General features: G+C 32.7%; 1 protein-coding gene across 7 annotated transcripts in view; it reads left to right on the top strand.

Annotated features, from left to right (window-relative positions):
• SMC5 (structural maintenance of chromosomes 5) overlaps window positions 1–20,646 on the top strand; it is a 68,203-nt gene that overhangs the window by 31,690 nt on the left and 15,867 nt on the right. For all 7 annotated transcript variants that reach the window (XM_019730613.3, XM_088793221.1, XM_019730619.3 and 4 more), the window contains exons 9-17: window positions 150–405; window positions 2,314–2,468; window positions 6,285–6,398; window positions 9,752–9,846; window positions 10,497–10,629; window positions 13,223–13,396; window positions 13,502–13,671; window positions 15,452–15,575; window positions 15,929–16,051. In XM_019730613.3, coding sequence (XP_019586172.1) covers window positions 150–405; window positions 2,314–2,468; window positions 6,285–6,398; window positions 9,752–9,846; window positions 10,497–10,629; window positions 13,223–13,396; window positions 13,502–13,671; window positions 15,452–15,575; window positions 15,929–16,051 — 1,344 coding nt within the window. The remainder of the gene's footprint in view (window positions 1–149; window positions 406–2,313; window positions 2,469–6,284; window positions 6,399–9,751; window positions 9,847–10,496; window positions 10,630–13,222; window positions 13,397–13,501; window positions 13,672–15,451; window positions 15,576–15,928; window positions 16,052–20,646) is intronic.

Raw genomic sequence — 20,646 nt, 5'->3', positions numbered from 1 at the left:
TAACAGTCTAATTCTAGCAGGATACCTTTTAGTGAGGAAAACACCCATGTTCTTAAGAGTGTTTGCATTTTTAAAACTGTATTACTATAAAGCCTCATAAACCAGGAGAAAAAACAATCGCCAGTACTAACCTACTTTTGTTTTATTAGATCGAGGAACTTCAGCAGGCTTTAACAGTAAAACAAAATGAAGAACATGACCGACAGAGGAGAATAAGTAATACCCGCAAAATGATAGAAGATTTGCAAAATGAACTGAAGACCACAGAAAACTGTGTGAATCTTCAACCCCAAATTGATGCCATTACAAATGACCTGAGAGAAGTTCAAGATAAAAGGGAATTATGTGAAGGCGAGATCATCGATAAGCATAAAGAGAGGGAAACTCTAGAGAAGGAGAAAAAGAGTAAGTTTTATTAAACTTAGTGTGAAGAGATGTTTATAAAATGGAGCTGTATCTCTGATGATGGGTTTTCTTCCTCCCTTGATATCTCTTTAAATGTTCAAGTCTCCCTATTGAGGAAGCTTAGCTCAGTTCTCCAACGTTACGGCCTTAATTGTCTATCATGTATCACGACTTGCCCCTGACTGGCCATTGTCTTAGGTCAGACTTTACAGAGTCACTCAGTATTATTTCTCAGATCAAATTAATTCTAGCCTTCATAACCTTCCATTTGCTTTGCTCCTTGAAACCGGTCCAGTTTCATGTTTGCTTTTTTCCCTGTAGACCATGTGGGTAGATCTATAGCATTATTCAAATAGAGGTGATCTTATAATCTGTCTGCTCAGTATATATGACTAAGATGAGTTAAAAAAGAACACATTTTTATATTTATCAAAGTACTAGATGTGTGTGATTTAAAAAAAAAAAAAATTAGAACAAAAGGGTAGCCTAACCCCTTTTTAGCTTCAAGACCCACTCTCAAGAGTAAGCACTTTTAATGGGATTTATAGATGATGTAATACAGAATTGTACACCTGAAATATATGTAATTTTACTAACAATTGTCACCCCAATAAATTTAATAAAATAAAACTTAAAAAAAAAAAAAAAGAGTAAGCACTTTTAAATATTTCAGCAGTTTTCTCTGCTAGTCCTTATAGTTGCAGCATATTCTTATTCCACCATAGCTTGATTTCTGAATTTTGTACATTATCTTTTGTTATTTTAGATACAGATTTCAGCTCATAATTCCCCTCCCTGTTTTGTAATAGCTCAAATGAGACTATATTAACATTAGTTATTAATCATTAAAATTTATTAATATTGATTTATTATGAATAATGTATCTTTTGTCATTTAACAATTGTCACTACTTCTTGAATGTACACTGTAAGCCCAGAATACTAGTACTCTTGTCCTTTTTACTTTCATCCTTTCTCACACTCTAAATTCTCTAATCTGTACTTTGGTTTTTATATCTTCAGGACTGAAAACATTGAGAGCTATAATCAAGTTTTATGTGCTCTGTTTATGAGTTAATTCTAAAAGCCAGAAATATTTAGTATTACTTATGTTATTACAACAATGAAACTTATTCATAGCAGAGCCAGGTAGTATATTATGATCTAATTTCCTTTTATTGATAGCTTTTTTAAGTTTTAATTTACGTTTTTTAAAAAAGCACCATTTGTTTTAGTGTTTCCTTAAGTTGAAAAAAAACAACAACTATCTTACCTGACTTTCTCTTGAGTTCTGGAGCTTTCCATTGTCCTTCCTAACTGATGGTTCTCAAGGCCTTCTGCATGGCAGTCGTCTGGGATTTGTCTCAGATCCTTTTCTGTGTTGGATAAAGCTATTTCTGAATTCCACGTCTTCTATTTTTCTTAGTCCCTTATTTTGTTACAGGTTCAGAGAACCTCCTAAGAGATATTTGGGAACTAATATCAGCGTCTTTGCATCCCTGGAAATATCTTTATTCCATTATCCCCTTTCCTCAGTTTTGTTGTATATATGATTCTAATTTGAAAATAATTTTTCTCTCAAAAATTTGAATGCTTATTATGACTATCTTGTGATTGGAAATCTAGTATTTTCTCATTCTTTCGTATGTGACTTATTTTTGATAGCTTAAAGATCGTCTTTTATCTCAGGTCTTTGAAAATTTGAGAATGGTTTGTCCGGGTTACATACATGTAAGAACTCTTGACAATTGTTAAATGACAAAAGAAGATACAATAGTACTGTGCTGGGTGCTTGCGGACTAGTGTTTATAACATGTGGATCTCAGATAATCTTTTGTATCATTAATAGAATGTTTTACAGATGAAAGTTTTCAGAGAAACAGTAACTTGATTTATTCTTTAATTTTAGGTGTGAATGATCAGATTGTACAGTTTGACAATCTTATGAATCAAAAGGAAGATAAGCTGCGACAGAGGTACCGTGACACATATGATGCTGTTTTATGGCTGAGAAATAACAGAGACAAATTTAAGCAAGGAGTCTATGAGCCCATAATGCTTACGGTAAGAAATTTTATTCATCTTGGTAGAATCCATGAGTTCTATTATTGTAATCATTATAGATTTTTGTTGTTTTAAGAATTCTTTGTCTTAATTTACATCCCTGGTTTTCTGTTGTCAGACTTGGGGCAACTGATATACTGCTTAATCCATACACCGGTTTTTTTTTTTTAAGGGGCCCTTGATCAATAATGAAAATGGCTCTTTACTGACTAAGAATCATGTATAAAATTAGCTTGGTTAGCGGGTTGCTTCTGGCAGTTGGTATTCTGAGGTCATAGTAGGCAATAGATTAGGTGCTACCAAAGGGATAGAAAACCAGAAAACTGCTGTAAATAATTATGTTGACATGAGGTACCTGATAGAAGATAGACAAGAGAAATTACCTGCTACAAAAACAGTGTTCTGAGGATTCTGAGTGAAACAGTGTCTTGACCTCATAAACATTTGATAGCTCTTATATGTAACATAAACCAAAAACTTATCCAAAAGTGACTTCATTGTTTTTGCTAGATAACTTTTTTTACTTTAGAAAAGAATGTACTGTAGATCCTTGCAGGATTCATGAAAAGTTCTACTTTTCTGTAATTCATGTTTGTGTTACACTTTATTAAATCATTTCATGTAGTTTTTTTCTTTTATTGTATCTTACATTATATTAGCAAAATTAATATGCATAATGTATTCTCTGCTAGCTCAGGTATGTATTATTAGAATATTTTTGGCAGATCAAGAAGGGAATATATATATTGGATGCAGGCATTATTGTTTTGCTTAATCTAATAAGGATTGGAAGAAAATATAACAAAAATACATTGAGATCCTTAGTATAGTAAATTACAATCAAGTGTAGTTGTCAACAAATTTTTATTAAAATGCCAGCCTCAAAATAATACTTAGAACTTTATTAGATTTGTTATCCTCTTGTCACTTGATTTTCTAATAATAGCCTATTACCAAATTGAATTACTAGCTGGCATATATTGACATTTTAAATTATGTTTGAATCTTTGAGATAAAGATATACTCTGCTTTTTTTTAACCCTTCCTGGAATAACCCTTCACCTTTCCTACCACCTCCTTCCAACTGTATTCCCACACACTTACTTAACCCTTCAAGATTTAGTTGAAATGTTACCACCTTCGTAGGCAAATTCGCAATTTGTAAACTTAAAATTTTAGTCATATACTGTAATTGGCCATGTATAATGTGCTCCTGTGTATAATACACACCCATGTTTTTGGCCCAAACTTTAGGGAAAAAAATGTTTTGTTTTAATTCAAATTTTTATTTGTTTACTTTTAGGTACTTGTTTTTTGTATAGTAAAAGAATTTTAGCATTTATTTTTTAACATATTATGGTACAAGAAATTTTATGTAAGAAATAATTACAAAACACAAGAACAGATATAAGATACAAGAAATTTTACGTACCGGTCACAAATTTATAATATTTACACATCATAGAAGGATAAAAACTCTTCATCGTTGCAAGTTTATTATAAGTTCAGCAAAACTGATTATTGTATTCCAGGGTATTATTTTGCAAACGGGTATCGTTACTGATTTCTAGAGTTATACTTTTAACCCATAAGCATAAATAAAACAATTAAAAACACTTATATAGATAGGGAATTAGTACTATCCACATATAATGTACATCCTATTTTTCCCTCACAAATTTGGGCAAAACAGTGCGCATTTTACATGGCAAAATACGGTAACTTGTCAATTAGCAGTCTGTTTCCATGAGTTATTTCTAATAGTTCCATTGTAGAATTGGAGAAATGTGCAGATTTTTTTTATTCTTAAACATTCCTCACAGTAGTATTTATAATAGCAGAATGATGGGGCTAAAGAACAAAATTTTCAAAGACATTGATTAGTTACATAAATTATATCCTTATGTTGGAATACTATGCAGACATTAAAAATGTTGCTCTAGGTCTTTATTTATATAAAAGGACATTTGTAACATGTTAGTGAATCATAAAACAGGTTACAAGATAGGATGTATAGAAAGTTTTCATTTTTAAAAAATGTTGAAATAGGATGCTGCCATCAACTACCAGAGCAATGGAATGCTACATACGCTTCCTGTGTCTACCTGTGTCTGTGTCTTACTTCTGTGGCTGTGAAGATGTATCTTTGGAGCACTTTTCCAAATATTTTCTTCACCAATCTCATGAGAAGGAGCATGCTAAGAAACTGATGAAGCTGTACAACTCAAGGAAGGTGGCCAAATCTTCCTTGAGGATATCAGGAAACCAGACAGTGAATGCAATGGAATATGCATTACACTTGGGAAAAATTGTGAATCAGTCACTACTGGAAATGAACAAACTTCTCAGTGAATGGCCCCCTACTTGTGTGACTTCCTTGACACTTATTACCTAACTTAGCAGGTGAAATCCATGAAAGAATTGAATGACCATGTAACCAACTTATACAAGATGGGGGCTCCAGAATCTGACCTGACAGAATATCTCTGACAAGTACACCCTGGGAAAGAAGGATAATGTGAGCTAAGTTCTAGAGGGGCTTATCCATACCTATAAAAAAAAAAAGCGTGACTTCCTATGGTCATATTGGGGTTACTTTACCCTTTTTATAAGTTGTAGCAAATACCCACACATATTCTTTCATTTGTACCATTTCTTTCAATAATGTAATTTGGTACCAAAAAAAAAAAATTTGTGAAACAATGGGCACTATTTATAGTGTCTCTGTCCAGGTCATAGTATTTTATGTGGTTTTAATTTTGTTTGCTTGTGTTACTATCTAATCTTTTAACCCATATTTATTCCTATGAGGTATACACTGTTTTACTGTACCCATTTTAGGAATGAGATAGCTAATGTTTTCAGATATTTGAATAATATTTGATCAAGGTCACACACAGAATTTGAAATGACATCTATCTGATCCCAAAGCCCTAGCTTTTAATTGGTATGCTGAATTTTCTTACATATATATTTAAGTATATATGAAACATAAATATTTTCTTTCATAAAATTTTATTTTTTTAAGAGTAGATTTCACTTTCCACAGATAGCATTTTTTGTATACCTCTGTTATGGAGATTTATCACGCTCTGCTTTTTAACATACTTGTCATCTGCAATAAATAATAAATTGTATTCTTCTTGAAACAATTTGTTTTCCTGACCTATCTTGTATCTTAGTAGTAGTATCTTCAGTACCATTGAGCCTCAACATGAGGGAATGCCTAATTAGTTAATATATATTTTTTAAATTAGTTAATATTTTTAAATAAATCATTAAGTTTATGCTCTAGTGGTACAAACCTTGGGTTTCTCTTGAAGACACTACCAGTTATAATTAATCCATAGCTGGTTATTTTCCATTAGTTTCATAAAGTTTTATTCATTTCTTTGTGGTTTTGTGCCAGTTGGTTATTGCCATGTATAGTATGAATTCCTCTCAAAAATTTAAAAAAAAAAGTATTAGAAGTTTAGAGACAGATAAGAGATGTTTATACTCTTAGGTCACAATCTAAGACTGTTTCAGGGTTTTCAATGAGTTGACCAGAAAGGAACTTATTTATTAGATAGTACGAAAATTGCTACGCATCAGATACTATTCAAGTCTTAGCTTTCTTTTTACTATGTATTAGATGTTTCAGAGTAATAAATAGATGTTTTACAATGTTGACCCTTCAATACCAAGTTCTTTTTTTCTTTTCTCCCTTTTTCTCAGCCATTAAATTTAAGTAAATCTAAGTTAAACATAATTGTTCTGGTAATCAGTTTGGATTTCATGGAAATCAACTTATTTTTTTCTTTTTGTTTTGTTTAGATCAATATGAAAGATAATAAAAATGCCAAATACATTGAAAATCATATTCCATCAAATGACTTGAGAGCCTTTGTATTTGAGAGTCAAGAAGATATGGAAGTTTTCCTCAAAGAGGCAAGTACTTACTAATAATATTTTGACTCACTTGGCACTCATCTTTTAGTGAATTTTAAAATTCAAACTAAAACAGAAAGTGATGATTGATTTTACCAGCAGTAACTCTCGTGTAAAAATCACTTACTTTTGCTAAATTTTTTCTTATCTATGCCATTATTAGGGAATGAGGTTGTTTTATAAGAACAACAGCCCATAATTCCCTGTGTAACATGTTTTGAAATTATCATTTGGAATTAATATGAAGAGTAATTCTGTCATTAAGAGATAGAAACATCATAATGCTGGACCTGTGGTCTTGGACGTCCTTTTGGTAAATTTATTGAGATGAACTCAGTTTTTCTTTGGATGGGAAATCAATATGTGATGTTTATGATATAAATAAAACCACTTCAAAAAGAATGAGAATTTTGTATCTGGCTAGAAAACACCACTGCCCAAGAATTTAAGCCACAGAAAGGAAGCATGGCTTAGTAATTAAGAGCACAGACTCTACAGATAGGCTGTCAGGATTTGAATTCTGGTTTTGCTGCTAACTTGGGCAAGTTGCCTAAATGTTTTGTGCCTTAAGTTTTCTCATCGCTAAATTGGAGATAATATTATCTATGTCAAAGATTTTTGGTTTGGGATTTGGCAGAGAATGTGAATATATGGTGACTGGATAAAAAGGTTGAATGAATAAAATTATAAAATGGACTCCAAAAACGTTAAACATTTGTGTATTTTAGAACTATTTAAGCCCCACCAGTGAGTTAGTAATATGGTGTCAGCTGATTGAAGTAGATTGCTTGGGTTACAAGTCTGTGAGACGTGGCACAGACTTCTGAAGGATGTTCAGTTAGGTTCAGTAGATGATTTCTGTTTTGCAAATTGCCAGCTTAGCCTACACTAAATACCTTGCTTTGCCTCAGAAATCCATGCTTCCTCTGTGCTGAGTATTTGAACCATATTTGATAATATGACACTGGTTTCTGAAAATTTGACCTTTATTATTTTTTGTTGTGCTGTACACAATGAACTTTCCATAGCTTCTCATCAGTAGTACCAGAATTTCCTCTTACATGTATGACTTTTTATGTATTTTAAATTGTGAAATTTATTGAATATAAGCTGCTTCTGTAGTTATATCTATTAGAGTACATTTCCCATTCTTTAGTAACTTACAAAACATCTTCACAGTTTTTGCTATGTAGTATACTACCATCACAAATTTTGTCATCTCTGAGTACTAACTATACTAATATTTTTCTTTTTTTAATTAGTGTATGGGGGTGACAATTGTTAGTAAAGTTACATAGATTTCAGGTGTACAATTCTGTATTACATCATCTATAAATCCCATTGTGTGTTTAATATTTTTCTTTAAATCACTTTTTATTACTCAAAATATTCTAAAAGGAAGTATAATATCACCACCAAAGTAGAAAGCGAATAATTTGCTTAATAATAAAGATAATAAAAACAGTTGAGTAAATCCTAGATCTGTACTGTTGCTTATTGAAAACAGAAGGCATGATTTTTTTTTTTTAAAGGAGATAATAAGTTGAGGACATGCTGACAACATACAGCAGCTTTCTCCTTGGTATGATTAGGGTATTGAAAGGGAATTGAAAAGGAAATTATTTTCTCATTGGGTAATTCAGTTTTACTTAGTGTAACCACTAAAACAATACATTTTAAAAACTTAAATGAACCCTATATCCTAGTGTCATTGATAGATTGACTCATGGCCAATATTGTTTCATCTGTACCTTCAGTCCTCTGTTTCCTTTTAATAATTTTATTTGCATATAACTTTAAACTTACAGAAAAATGGCAAGCAAACGCCAGATGTGTTTGGGTGTGGCTCATAACACATGTAGTGACCTGAGGTAGCTGGTAGGTGTTTGAGAGGAGTGTGTATGTGTGTGTATTTTGTGTACAAATTATGTGTATTGCTATGCAGCTCAGTTCATTTGGGTGTAGTTTTCTGCATTCACCTAGAGAATACCTTGTGTGTCTTATAGATACAATTACACATAAGCCAATGTGAAATTCATGTGTAATGCTTAAACGGTCCCCTAGTATATCAATTGCTTGGAACAAATTTGCCTTCAAAACAAGCATTATAGCAAAACTATTTTTCTCTTTGTAATTATATGTGTGGAGATACTTTGCGACTGTGTAATAAATATCCTGTTCTTTATGAAACTATCTAGTAAGTTTAAGAATCATTAATGATTCTAAGTTACTCCTTCTGTATTTATTAGTTGGCATTCTATGTGGAAGAGTTTGTTCTTTATTCACTTAATATAGATACATAGAATTTTATTTTTTTTGGATCATAATCCATAACTATCATTATTTTAATATTCAGATTATCCTAGATTTGGCCAGTGAGACCTTCCTCAAGTTAACTTTTGTGTTCTGTTGATACATTGCCATATGTTGAACATTGCTTACTTTTTGGCAAAACAAGATGTAACTCATCTTGAAATTAGTCTGGGCCTTAACAATCAGCCCTTTTCCTAAAGAACCTTAGTTCCTTCTGGAAACCAAGATCTGGGTACTAGATGTGTTCTTGCCACTACCGATAGTGTCTCATTTCTTCTCTACGTCTTTGCATGTAAACCCTCATACATATCTGTATTTCTGTATTTTATCTAGAGAGCAAGAGAACATTAGTGCACTGTGAGTTTACACTGATACTTGCAACTATAATCCAATGCAACAGGGTAGTCTTTTAGTCTTTCTCCTTTGCATATTTGTAATTTACTCCTGTAGCCGTGAAAAACATAGCCCCCCTTATCAACAGTATTATTTACTCATTTGTTCAAACCTAGAATTCTGTGAAAGTAGTTTTAAGAATTGCTAATCTGTGCCACCATAAAATTCCTCAATTTCACCATCCCATCATACCTCCATTAATTTCTTAGCATTGTTTGATCTTTTCCTTTTTCTTTTGTTCCCTCCTTCTTCCGCCTCTCCCGCTCCACCGCCTACCCCTCCGGTTCAAGCCGTTGTTTCTCAGTCTAGTTGTGTAGGACACAGCTCCCTGGCCAATGCTGGTATTATTTTGTTAAGGACTTTTGCATCTGTGTTCATGAGGGATATTATAATGTTTTCGTCAGGTTTGCTATCAACATGATACTGGTATCATAAAATGACTTGTGAAATGTCCCTCTTATTTTTTGAAAGAGTTCTGGTATTATTGCTTTCTTTACTGTTTCATAGAATTGATCAGTGAAAATGATAAAAGAAATGGACTATTTGTAAAAACACATAACTACAATATAAACACATAACTACAATGTCAAAGTCATTTTGATTGATAGTAGATGGTAATTAAAATATTTTCTTCTCCTTACATTCAGGTTCGTGACAATAAAAAATTGAGAGTAAATACTGTGATTGCTCCCAAGAATTCATATGCCGACAGAGCACCTTCAAGATCTTTGAATGAACTAAAGTAAGTCTTGAAAATATTATTAGAAATAACCTGTTGTTTTTGGATAATCATTTACCTCTTTTAATTATATTTTAATTATCTCTTCATATTTTAATTATCTCTTTGTCACATAAATATGTTTGTTATAGGCAGTGTTATATTCCCTTTTAGGATCACTACTTAAGTCTAAAAAAGGGAAAAATCTAGGCCCAGGAACAAACCATGGTATAGTTTATATATGAGGATGTTTTAAATCAGTGAAACAATATTACACTATTTAATAAAAGGTACTAAAATAGTTGGCTAGTTTATTGGAAAAATGAAATGATAAAGCATCACTTAATAATGCTAAAGTAATTTCCAGAAGGACTAAACGAAAAAATTGTGATTATAAAACAGCTGTAAGTAAATGTCTTAACTCTGGATGTAAGTAGACATTCTAAATATAAAAGCAATGGAAAAATAAAAAGAGATTAATAGCTTGTAATCATAAATATATTAAAATTAAACTTTGACAAAGAAATAAATCTCAATATTAGTCACTTAAGTGATTTGAAAATACGCAAAGAAAAGACTATTTTATTTGTTGTTTGTTGGCCACTTGTCAACTATCAGATTTTTTTAAAATGATATTTTAAGCTGAAAAACCTAATAGATGCCTTTTCTTTCAGACAATATGGATTTTTTTCTTACTTGCGAGAGTTGTTCGATGCACCTGCTCCTGTCATGAGTTACCTTTGCAGCCAGTATCATATTCATGAAGTTCCTGTAGGAACTGAAAGGACCAGAGAAAGAATTGAACGGGTATGAAAATATTCAATCAGTACCAAAAATGGAGCTTTGTTAAAATTTCTTAGGTTAAAGTCAAGGAAAAATTGTGAGAAATTTAAAGTAGCATGTTATTTTGTTGCTTTTAACCACACAAATTTTCTTTGTATTTTATATTTTTGATATAAAACAGTGGCTGTTGACTAATACTTGACGACAGGACTGATGTGGAATTATTGTCTTTCAGACAAATTACAGTTCAGGATGGTAGAACAGGATATAGAAATGTTTTGGTACACCCTCCCCTTAAAGCTTCCACTTAATATTGTCTCATATATGAATGACCATACTTAATAGGATCTCGTTTTCCTGGCTAGTATAGCTATATAAACTCTTAGTTCCTGTATTCTGCTAATGCTGCTTAGAATTTTCTTCTTAGAACCAATCTCCAAGACTGCAAACCACATTTGTTGTTGTCACAGGCAGAAACAGGGAAGAAATCTCTTCTAAAACAGGTTCTAAAAATCTCTTCTAAACACCAAGTTGCCGTATTAATACCACTTGTAAGCATCTAGGACCCAATTACAGACCTAACTGCTATTTATAATATTGAATTTGTAATATTGAAGTTATGAGAACATTTGTTTAAAATTTTTAACAACCAGTGTACAAATACGCCTAAGGTAATTCATTTGCAGTTTGGTGGCTCTACATACTTCATTAAAAGAAGATAGAAATAAGGGCTCATTACCAACTCATTTTGCAGAAATAAGCTAATTGTAGTAAGTTGCCCGTGTCTTCGATTTAAAATTATATCATTTTATGGTGATCATTTGGGGAAACCAAAAATATAACTCTCCATGTCAGTGTACTTCTGTTTTAGTTCAGTGGTGTTTAGACGAGAGGACAAGACCACATGCATAGACCAAACCAATTTCTGTCGTAACTAGGGATAAGTAGAGCTACCTGAAGGTAACAGTATTAGGAATTCTTCACTATTGCAAAAAAACGATAGGAAATTTGGTTAAGGCTTTCATAGTTTTACTTTAGGGCAGAAAGGAACAACTACTGCACTTGGAAAATCCTTTTGCTTTTTGAACAGTGCTTCAAGTTGAATTATTTTTATGTACTTTTATTTTTTAACATTTTGTCACCCAGAGAGCTTTAACCTTACTGTTTGTACTAGAGAAATAGCATTGGAATTCATATAATTTAAAGTAAAATTTGTTCTTTTGTTCTCCTTCATCTCTTTTCAAGTATTTTTTCATTAACCAGTATGATGGAATTTTTTTAATCCTTGAACACATTGAATATTTCTTATACTTGATTATTCCGATGCCCAACTCAGTGCTATATAGTATGTAAGTACTCTATAAATCATGATGAGACACTTCTCAGACATGTGAATATGTAATAATGCCAAGTCAGGAAGTGTTTCCGACTCTTGGTAAAGCCCCTGGCATTAGCTTAGCTATCTTTTGGAAGATAGAGACCTTTGTTGAGTAAATTTACTGCATTTATAGCCTCAATCCTTCTGTTTCACATCCAGATAATGATAATAACAGCTCTATTTCTTCCTTAGACTAAAAATACATTTTTTAGTGTAAGTTTTGCTTTATTATTGAGTCCTAACATTTTTGGTTTCTAACAATGATTGTAATTATAACCTATCTCTGGAATTGTTCTTTCATTAATTTCTAAGGCTCTCCCCTTTGGTTAAATTGTCCGTTAACCCCTTTAGCTCATAATGTCCTTTTTGGTGGGAGTGCCTTTCCCTCACCATTTCTTGTCAGTTCAGATCCCATTTAAAACTTATTTTCATGAAACTTGGGTAGGCTAACCTAATCTAGGCTTTCCTTTCATTCCAAATTATTCGTCATTTAAGGATGCCAGTTGATAACTTATTAAACTAATTGTGCTTAAATATGTTTTCTCTCTTCACTTAGACAATAAACTTCTGGAGAGAAACATACCACAAGAGTATTGGTAATGAACCTTTAGAGATGAGAAAAAACTGCACTGCTGTAGCTTATTCTTTAAAAATAGACAGAAATAGATCTAATTAATGTTAAGGTGTTTAGAATGTACTTTATGAAACTTCTTGTACAAGTTCTTGAGAGAAAAGATCCCCCAAAATACCAAAAAGTCTTTGAAATCCTTGAAAAGTATTTCCATTAAGTATTATCTCAAATATACAGGAATTGAATACAAGATTATGTATCTTTGAACAGTATATCTGAGGGCAAGGAACAGTAAATGACTTACCTGACATAACCCAGTTCAATGTAATGGACACTTGGCCCCTGGTATCGCTTCTGTAGATAGAACAAAGCTCCGAAAGTACACTTAGTTGGGAGAGATGGTATAGCGAAGGTAGACTATAGCCAACTTTGCTAGTGTTTTGATTTTCTCCTAATTTTCTCTTCCTTAGTGTTGTTATCTAAAATAACCTGAAATGTATCAACCACCTTTTTAGAAATGTTGTTGGATAAGTTTTAAAAAATGAAAGTACATCTACTATATTTTGATCTTCTAAAATTCACTTGGTCTGTATTTTTAATCCTTTTAGTCCTTTTAAGTATATCATAATTATTATTTGGTGTGCACTAATACTTATTTTACATTGTAGGTAATACAAGAAACACGGTTAAAACAAATGTATACAGCAGAAGAAAAGTATGTGGTGAAAACCTCTTTTTATTCAAACAAAGTTATTTCTAGTAACACATCCCTAAAAGTAGCCCAGTTTCTCACAGTTACTGTGGATCTAGAGCAAAGAAGACACTTAGAAGAACATCTAAAGGTTGGTTATTTTGATTTGAGTATTAGAAAAAAATATTAACTGGATTTATAAAGCTATAATTAGAACTCTTTTTAAAATATATTAATAATTTTGAATATCCCATAGGAAGTTAATAGAAAATTGCGAGCAGTGGAATCAGGGTTGATTGCCTTACGTGAGACAAACAAACATCTAGAACACAAAGATAATGAACTTAGACAAAAGAAGAAGGAGCTTCTTGAAAGAAAAACCAAAAAAAGACAGCTGGAACAAAAAATTAGTTCCAAACTAGGAAGGTAATTTGCAGCCTATTTGGTGGGGTGTGGGCTGGGGGCACAGAGCAGTATGGGGATGTTATTAACCCTGGAATGATACCACAAATCCGACAAGCATGTTTTGTAATCATTTCTCTCTCAAACTTGAATCCTACTGCCAGGGGAAATGAACAATAACTTATAGTTTCAAAGTTTTTCCCAAAGCCTACCATGTCGTAGCTCACATCTTTTTGTTCTTTTATGCTTCTTCCCTGTAGAATAAAGTTATAGATATTAATGACATAATCAGTCTTATTTTAATAGTAAATGACAACTCATTGCCTTGAGTAAGGTAACACTTTGTTTACCTTGAACAAATATAGTAATGTTTCTAAATACATAAATTGAATCATATTTGAGGGGCATTAAGAAAATTTGTTCTTTTTTTTTAAGGCAAACAGTTGTCACTAACTTTTATTTTAAAAGTTAATAATGTACCTTGGTTGTTTAAGGCAAGATGTATCTTTAGTCTAACGCCCTAGGATTTTTTCCAACTTTAACCCTTCTCTTCATTCCTGTCTTCAATCATCTACAAACACTTAACCTTTACTGTGCAACTGCTGTATTGGACTGTTGTCTAAAACTAAACTTTCTCCTCATAAAGTAACATTGATTTTTGTAGTGAGATGACCTTTCATAACCATTACCAGCCCTCTGTCTCATAACTACAGTAATACACTTAGGAAGATAGCCGTGGTGACCAGGGTAGTAGTCTCTCCCTGACTGGTCCCCTCTCCATTCAGTGCCTCCAGAGTACTGTTGTCTAATTGATCTTCCTTTCATGTTCCTACCCCATTCAAGAATATCAGTTGTGGTTTCCTGCATTACTACGTGACATTTAATTAAACACTCTCTGAAAATGATTTTCAGGTTTTTCAAAACCTTGTTTTTACTCTACCCCTAACAACTCATCTCCTTCCCCTCCTCAGTACTGTCCTCTGTGTACCATTCAGGCTTCGCTTCACAACATCCACTGAACTTGTTCATTTTTGTTTATTATTGCTTCCATCCTTTGTTCTTGCTTTATTCCCTGATAGCAACATAGTGTAGTGGAAAGAACTTAGACTTTGGTGCCAAACACATTTTACCCCTTAATCTGTGATCTTAAGTAACTTAATTTCTGAGCCTGCTCTTCATCTTACAGAACAAAGTATTTACTTTGAGGATTGTTATATTGTCTTTCAGTTATGGTTGTTTTAGGATTGTTTTATTGTCTTTCCATTATGGGTTTTGTTTTTTACCTATTCATCAACCCACCCACCCCCCACCGCCCAGTTAAGCTGCTTAAGGGAAGGGGTTATGTTTAAACAATATTAATAACAGTAACAAGTAATACTTGTAAATCAATCAGTTATTGGGCCAGGCACTATGTAAATGTGTTACATATTTTACATCTTCACCACAGCTCTATAGGAGAGGTATATTATTTTAAATTTTTAGATGAAACTGAAACTCAGAAGAGTAACTTGTCCAGTTATATTGATTATAAGTGGCAAGGAGCAAATTCTGATCTATCTTTCTGATTCCAGATCCCATACTATATTAGCACTAACATTACCTAGGCTGCCCTGGGCACATAATATATTTCAAATACTTTTTGATCCTGAATGGTTGCATAAAATGATTGATTAATCCAGAAGCGAGCAGTTTATACATTTGGATAACATTGCTAAATAGCCCGTAAAACAGCAGGAAACCTAAGGATTTGAGTTCAATCCTTGTGTATAACTTTGATTTCCACATTATTACATGTTTCATACAGTTTAAAGCTGATGGAACAGGATACTTGCAACCTTGAAGAGGAAGAGCGAAAAGCAAATACCAGAATCAAAGAAATAAATGTTCAAAAAGCAAAACTTGTTACAGAATTAACAAACCTGATTAAGGTAAGGCATTTTCTTAATTTTAGTCATATTTTTATAGCAAGTAGATAAGATGGGGTAGTAAAATCTTAGCAAGAGATTTTTATAAATAATTTCAGCTTACTCTGTTATATGACATTTTCCATTATAGGTCAAGCAATTGGTTAAAAGCACCTAGTAGGCCAAATTATTTTATTCTAGATGACTTAATAGAAGACACAAGAAATAAAATTCTGTTGTGAGAAATAGTTAAAAAAGAAACTACTTGAGAGAGGTATCAGGCACATTAGAAAAAACATTTTTTATGGTTTACAATTTTAATGTATTATTTTTCTTAATTGTGAAACAAATTAACCTCTTACGGATTTTGTTCCTAGACTTGCACTTCTTTGCATATACAAAAGGTAGATTTAATTCTTCAAAATACTACAGTGATCTCCGAGAAGAACAAATTAGAATCAGATTATATGGCTGCATCATCACAGCTACGTAGTACAGAGGTAAAATTTTTGCTTTTATTTTTTTATTTTGGAGTTCTAGCCTCAGACCATTTGAAACCAATGTATATCATTTGTAGTATGTAGTTCTGTGTGCTCTTGAATTTACAAATTTAGTGCATTCTGTTATTTGATTAGGGGAGGGGTGATAATATATCATCAAAAAAGAGAAATAAAGAAAATCTAATCTAGTCACTTGAAAACTAAAGTCTCCTGTTAGCTTCCTTAACCCGTATAAAATATAGTCATTACTGTTCCCAAACAGAAGTAAACTGCAGATGAGTTCTAATCAATACTAAGAGTGGCCTTGGTGTGTAATCTTGGCAATTTAATCTTCTGTTTCTATCTATCTGTGAAATGATGATAAATATTGAAATAGTGTGGGTGAGGGAAATGTGATATACTTAGTTAACTTAAAACACAAAGAAAAGCGGGCAAAAAAAATGGTACTGACAATGGCATAGTTTTTGAGTCTTTCACATCCTTTGCCAAAACTAGAAGAGCAGCTAGTATAACATAACAACAACAAACCCATGGTCAGCATATACAACAAAACTAAGGTCAAGGTGTCCCTATTGGTACTATATAGTCTCGTACTAATCACCCAAAGTTAACGTCAGACCGCACAAGGGCACCGTCCCCAACAAGACTACCCTGACTTCAGACACCAGCTGCAAGTTCAGGGGTCCCCAGGCCACCTATATTTCTGACCAACTGGCTACAAATTTGGGGCTTCTCTGACCCTCCCCCTGGTTCCATAGTTCAGTGGAATGACTCATAGAACTGGAAAAATGCTATACTTACGATTATAGTTTTATTATAAAAGCTATAAATCACTAGTCAAATGAAGAGACATGTAGGGTGAGACAAATTTAGCAAAAGCTAAATGAAACAAATGAATGTAACTTTGTTTTGACGTAGCAGTATAACCTCATAGAGAATAATTGACTTACAAGATAACCTCACCGAATAATTTTTCACAGAAAAATTAATTAACTTTAAAACAGAAATTTGATATTAATTTAAGGACAAAAAGAATTGCAAAAAAAATCGTACTACTGTTTTCAGTTATATTGTTAGTAACAATATTTATAATGTTATTCTGAAAATATTACATTATAGGATAAAGCAAATAAGGGATTATGTTAATGTCATTAGGATTTTCAACATAAAAGTTTCAGATACATAGCAAAGAAGTAATAAAAACTTTGAAATATTTAATTTGAATTAAAAATAATGAACTCAATGTATTTTCTCTAAAAGAAAAACATGTTTTCTAGCTCTATTGAAAAGACCCCGATTTTGGTCTCTAAATACTATTTTCCTCTAAAATAGGGCATTGGAGAAATGGCTGATTCCAGTCCAGGTAAATAAATGTAATAAGATTAAACCTCAGTTGTCATACCAGAAACCAAAGAAATTATTAAAGACAATGACTCAGGAGCTAACATGAAGACTCTCCTGCTGGCCATAGGTGAAGTGATAATAGATTGAAACACATCAAAATATCTTAATCCATGAATTCATAACGATGCTTTAAAAATAATATTGGTCACCTTTAGAGGATATTAGGAAACCAGCTCGTTATTTTGAAAAAAATGGCAGAGAGAAAAATCTAGCATCTATGCTGCCTTTCCTATGTGAACTATTACTTAGGATAAACAAGAGAGGGAAGTTTCTCTTTACCAGAAGTAAATGATGACCGGAAGTTTCTCTTTATAGAAGTATTTCAGATAATGCACAAGGAGTTATATTAGAATATTATCACTTTGCAGCTGCTCATGAATCAGTGATCGCATTAGCTGCTAACATCACAGAAACATAGCCAGATACCTATGTATGTGTATCCTGCTAGAAAGACGCAACACCATCTGTGAAATAATGTGAAAAATCAAATTTCATTTTGATTAAGCCCCTAGAACCGAGTTTCTCAACCTCAGCACTATCAACATTTCGGACTAGAAAATTCCTTCTGTGGGGCTCTGTCCTGTGCATTGTAGAATGTTTCGCAGTATTCCTGGTCTCTACTTGCTAGGTGCCAGTAATGCACCCTCCCTCAAACCCCAGTTGTGACAACCCAAAAGGTCTCCATACATTGCCAGCAAAAATGCCTTCATTTCAGAACCATTGTTCTAAAATTGCCAGTTTACAGGAAACACAGTGAATTTAGCAAGACTGCACGACGTAAGTTCAGTAGACTAAAATCAGTTGTGACTCCACATATTAGCAATGAATAATTAGAAATTGAAATAAAGCAATACTGTATAAAATAGCATCAAAAATATGAAATACTTAGAGATATATTTACAAGACCTGTACACTGAAAACTGCATATTTTTCCTGACAGAAGTTCAAATAAGACTTAAGTAAATGGAGAGTTTGTGTTTGTGAATCAAAGATTCAGAATTTGTTTAAATGTCAGTTCTCTCCCAAATTTATAGATTCAATAAAATTCCCAGCATGGTTTTCAGTTTTTAGAAAATGGCAAGCTCATTCTAAGATGCAATGGACTTAGAAAAACTAAAAAGAGCAATTTGGATGACACACTATCTAATTTTAAGGCTTATTCTAAAGCTACAGTAATAAAGACATCATTATATTGCTTTAAAATAGACATATGGATCAGTAGAACAGAAGAGGGAATCCAGAAATAGATTCACATATATACAATCGTGTTTTGGCAAAGATACCGAGGCAACTCAATGGAGACAGAATAATCTAACAAATAGTGCTGGAAGAATTGAATAGCCATATGCAAAAAATGAACCACAACCCTTATCTAATACCATATACAGATGGGTCATAAACTTAGATATAAGAATTAAAGCTATAAAACTTTTTGAAGAAAACATAAGAGAAAATCCTAGTGACTTTCGTTTGGGCAAAATAGAATAAATAGAACACAAAAGGAATCAGAAGTTGTACTTCATCAAAATTTAAAACTTGTTCTTCAGCAGATGCTGTTAAGAAAAGGCAGGCCGCTTACTGGGAGAATATACTTGCAAAACATACACCTGACAAAGGACTTGTGTTTAGACAAAGGCTATTACTTTAGGCTAAATCTAGCCTAAGGTCTGTTTACGTAAAGTCCCCTGCAAGCTAAGAATAATGTTGGCATTTTTAAAGGGTTAAAACAAAAGAATATGTGACAGACTGTATATAGCTCTCAAAACCTAAAATATTTACTTACTGGCCCTGTATAGAAAGAGTTCGCTTAACGCTGATGGATGTTATAAAAAGAACTCTTATAGCTATCAATACAGACAACCAAATCCAAAACATGGACAAAAGATTTAAGTATGCTGTTCGCTAAAGAAAGTATATAGATAGTAAGGAAGCACATGAAAAGATTCCCAATCTTATTAGTCAGTGGGAAGTGTGAATTAAAAACCTAATGAGCTATCACCACAGATCCACTAGAATAACTAAAATTTTAAGACTGAGCATACCACAGTGCTGGAGAGGATGTCGAGCAACTAGAACTCGCATTCGTTACTGGTAGAGATTTAAAGGGTATAACCACTTTGGAAAACCAATTGAGAGATTCTTAAATGTTAAACATATACCTGCCATGAAATCAAGCCAGTCCTCTCTCCTAGTATTTACCCAAGAGATGAGATCATAGGTGCATGAAAGACTGGCAAATGGATTGTAGCAGCTTTCTTTGTAATAGATACAAACTGGTAACAAATGTCCCATAACAGTTAAAGTTGTAAACAAATTACAGTACAGGCAACCCCCATATAACACAGCACTTCTATAACATGGTTTGAGAATTGGGGAAACCCTTGTACAACATGGCATTGTAGAACATAGTTTCACTCTAACACGGTTTGAACATTAGCGAAATCCCTGAACAACACGGAACGTAATAAGAGCTTTTAAGAACAAAAATTATCTCATTTGAAATCAAGGAAATCCCCGAATAACATGGAATGTAATAAAAGCTTTTAAGAGCAAAAGATATCTCATTTGAAATGTTTCATTTGAGCATGCATGTCATTATCAGATTTGACTGCAGAATTTTAAAATTTATTAGAATTTTAAATCCATTTTGTTCGTGGAGTGTTAAGTTCAGAGGTTGAAGTTTGTGGAGTGTTAAGTTCAGAGGTTGAAGATATCTTGTCAAAAAGAAAACACTCTCGGTTAATGGTGCTTAGTAGTGATGACGAAGAAAACATTATTTAATACATATTCATATGTTATACTTTTGGTGAAAATTGCTTTAATAAAGACATTTCTCTTAATTATAAAAATATAATAGTATTTGTTTTTAATTTTTGGAACTAACCCCCTTTTTTGTACTAGTTCTTTGTTTTGTATAACACGGATTTCCATAACAGGGCATTTTTTAGAAACCTAATAACCGTGTTATGTGGGCATTGCCTGTATATCCAGAATGACTATTACTCAGTCATTAAAAGGAATGAATTACTGTACACACAACATGATGGATCTCAATTATGCTGAGTAAAAGAAGCCAGACCAAAAAACTATTTTCATTTATATGAAATTGTACAAAATGCAGAATGCCTAGTGACAGAAATAAATCAGTGGTTTCCTGGGGAGGGCATAATGGGGTGAAGTACACAGGGATA

The sequence above is a fragment of the Rhinolophus sinicus genome, chromosome 16 (assembly GCF_057876585.1).
Source record: "Rhinolophus sinicus isolate RSI-liver-muscle chromosome 16, RSI-T2T, whole genome shotgun sequence".
Lineage (NCBI taxonomy): Eukaryota > Metazoa > Chordata > Mammalia > Chiroptera > Rhinolophidae > Rhinolophus > Rhinolophus sinicus.
Note: the sequence above shows the minus strand (reverse complement) of the source record. Positions and strands in the feature narration are given on the sequence as shown.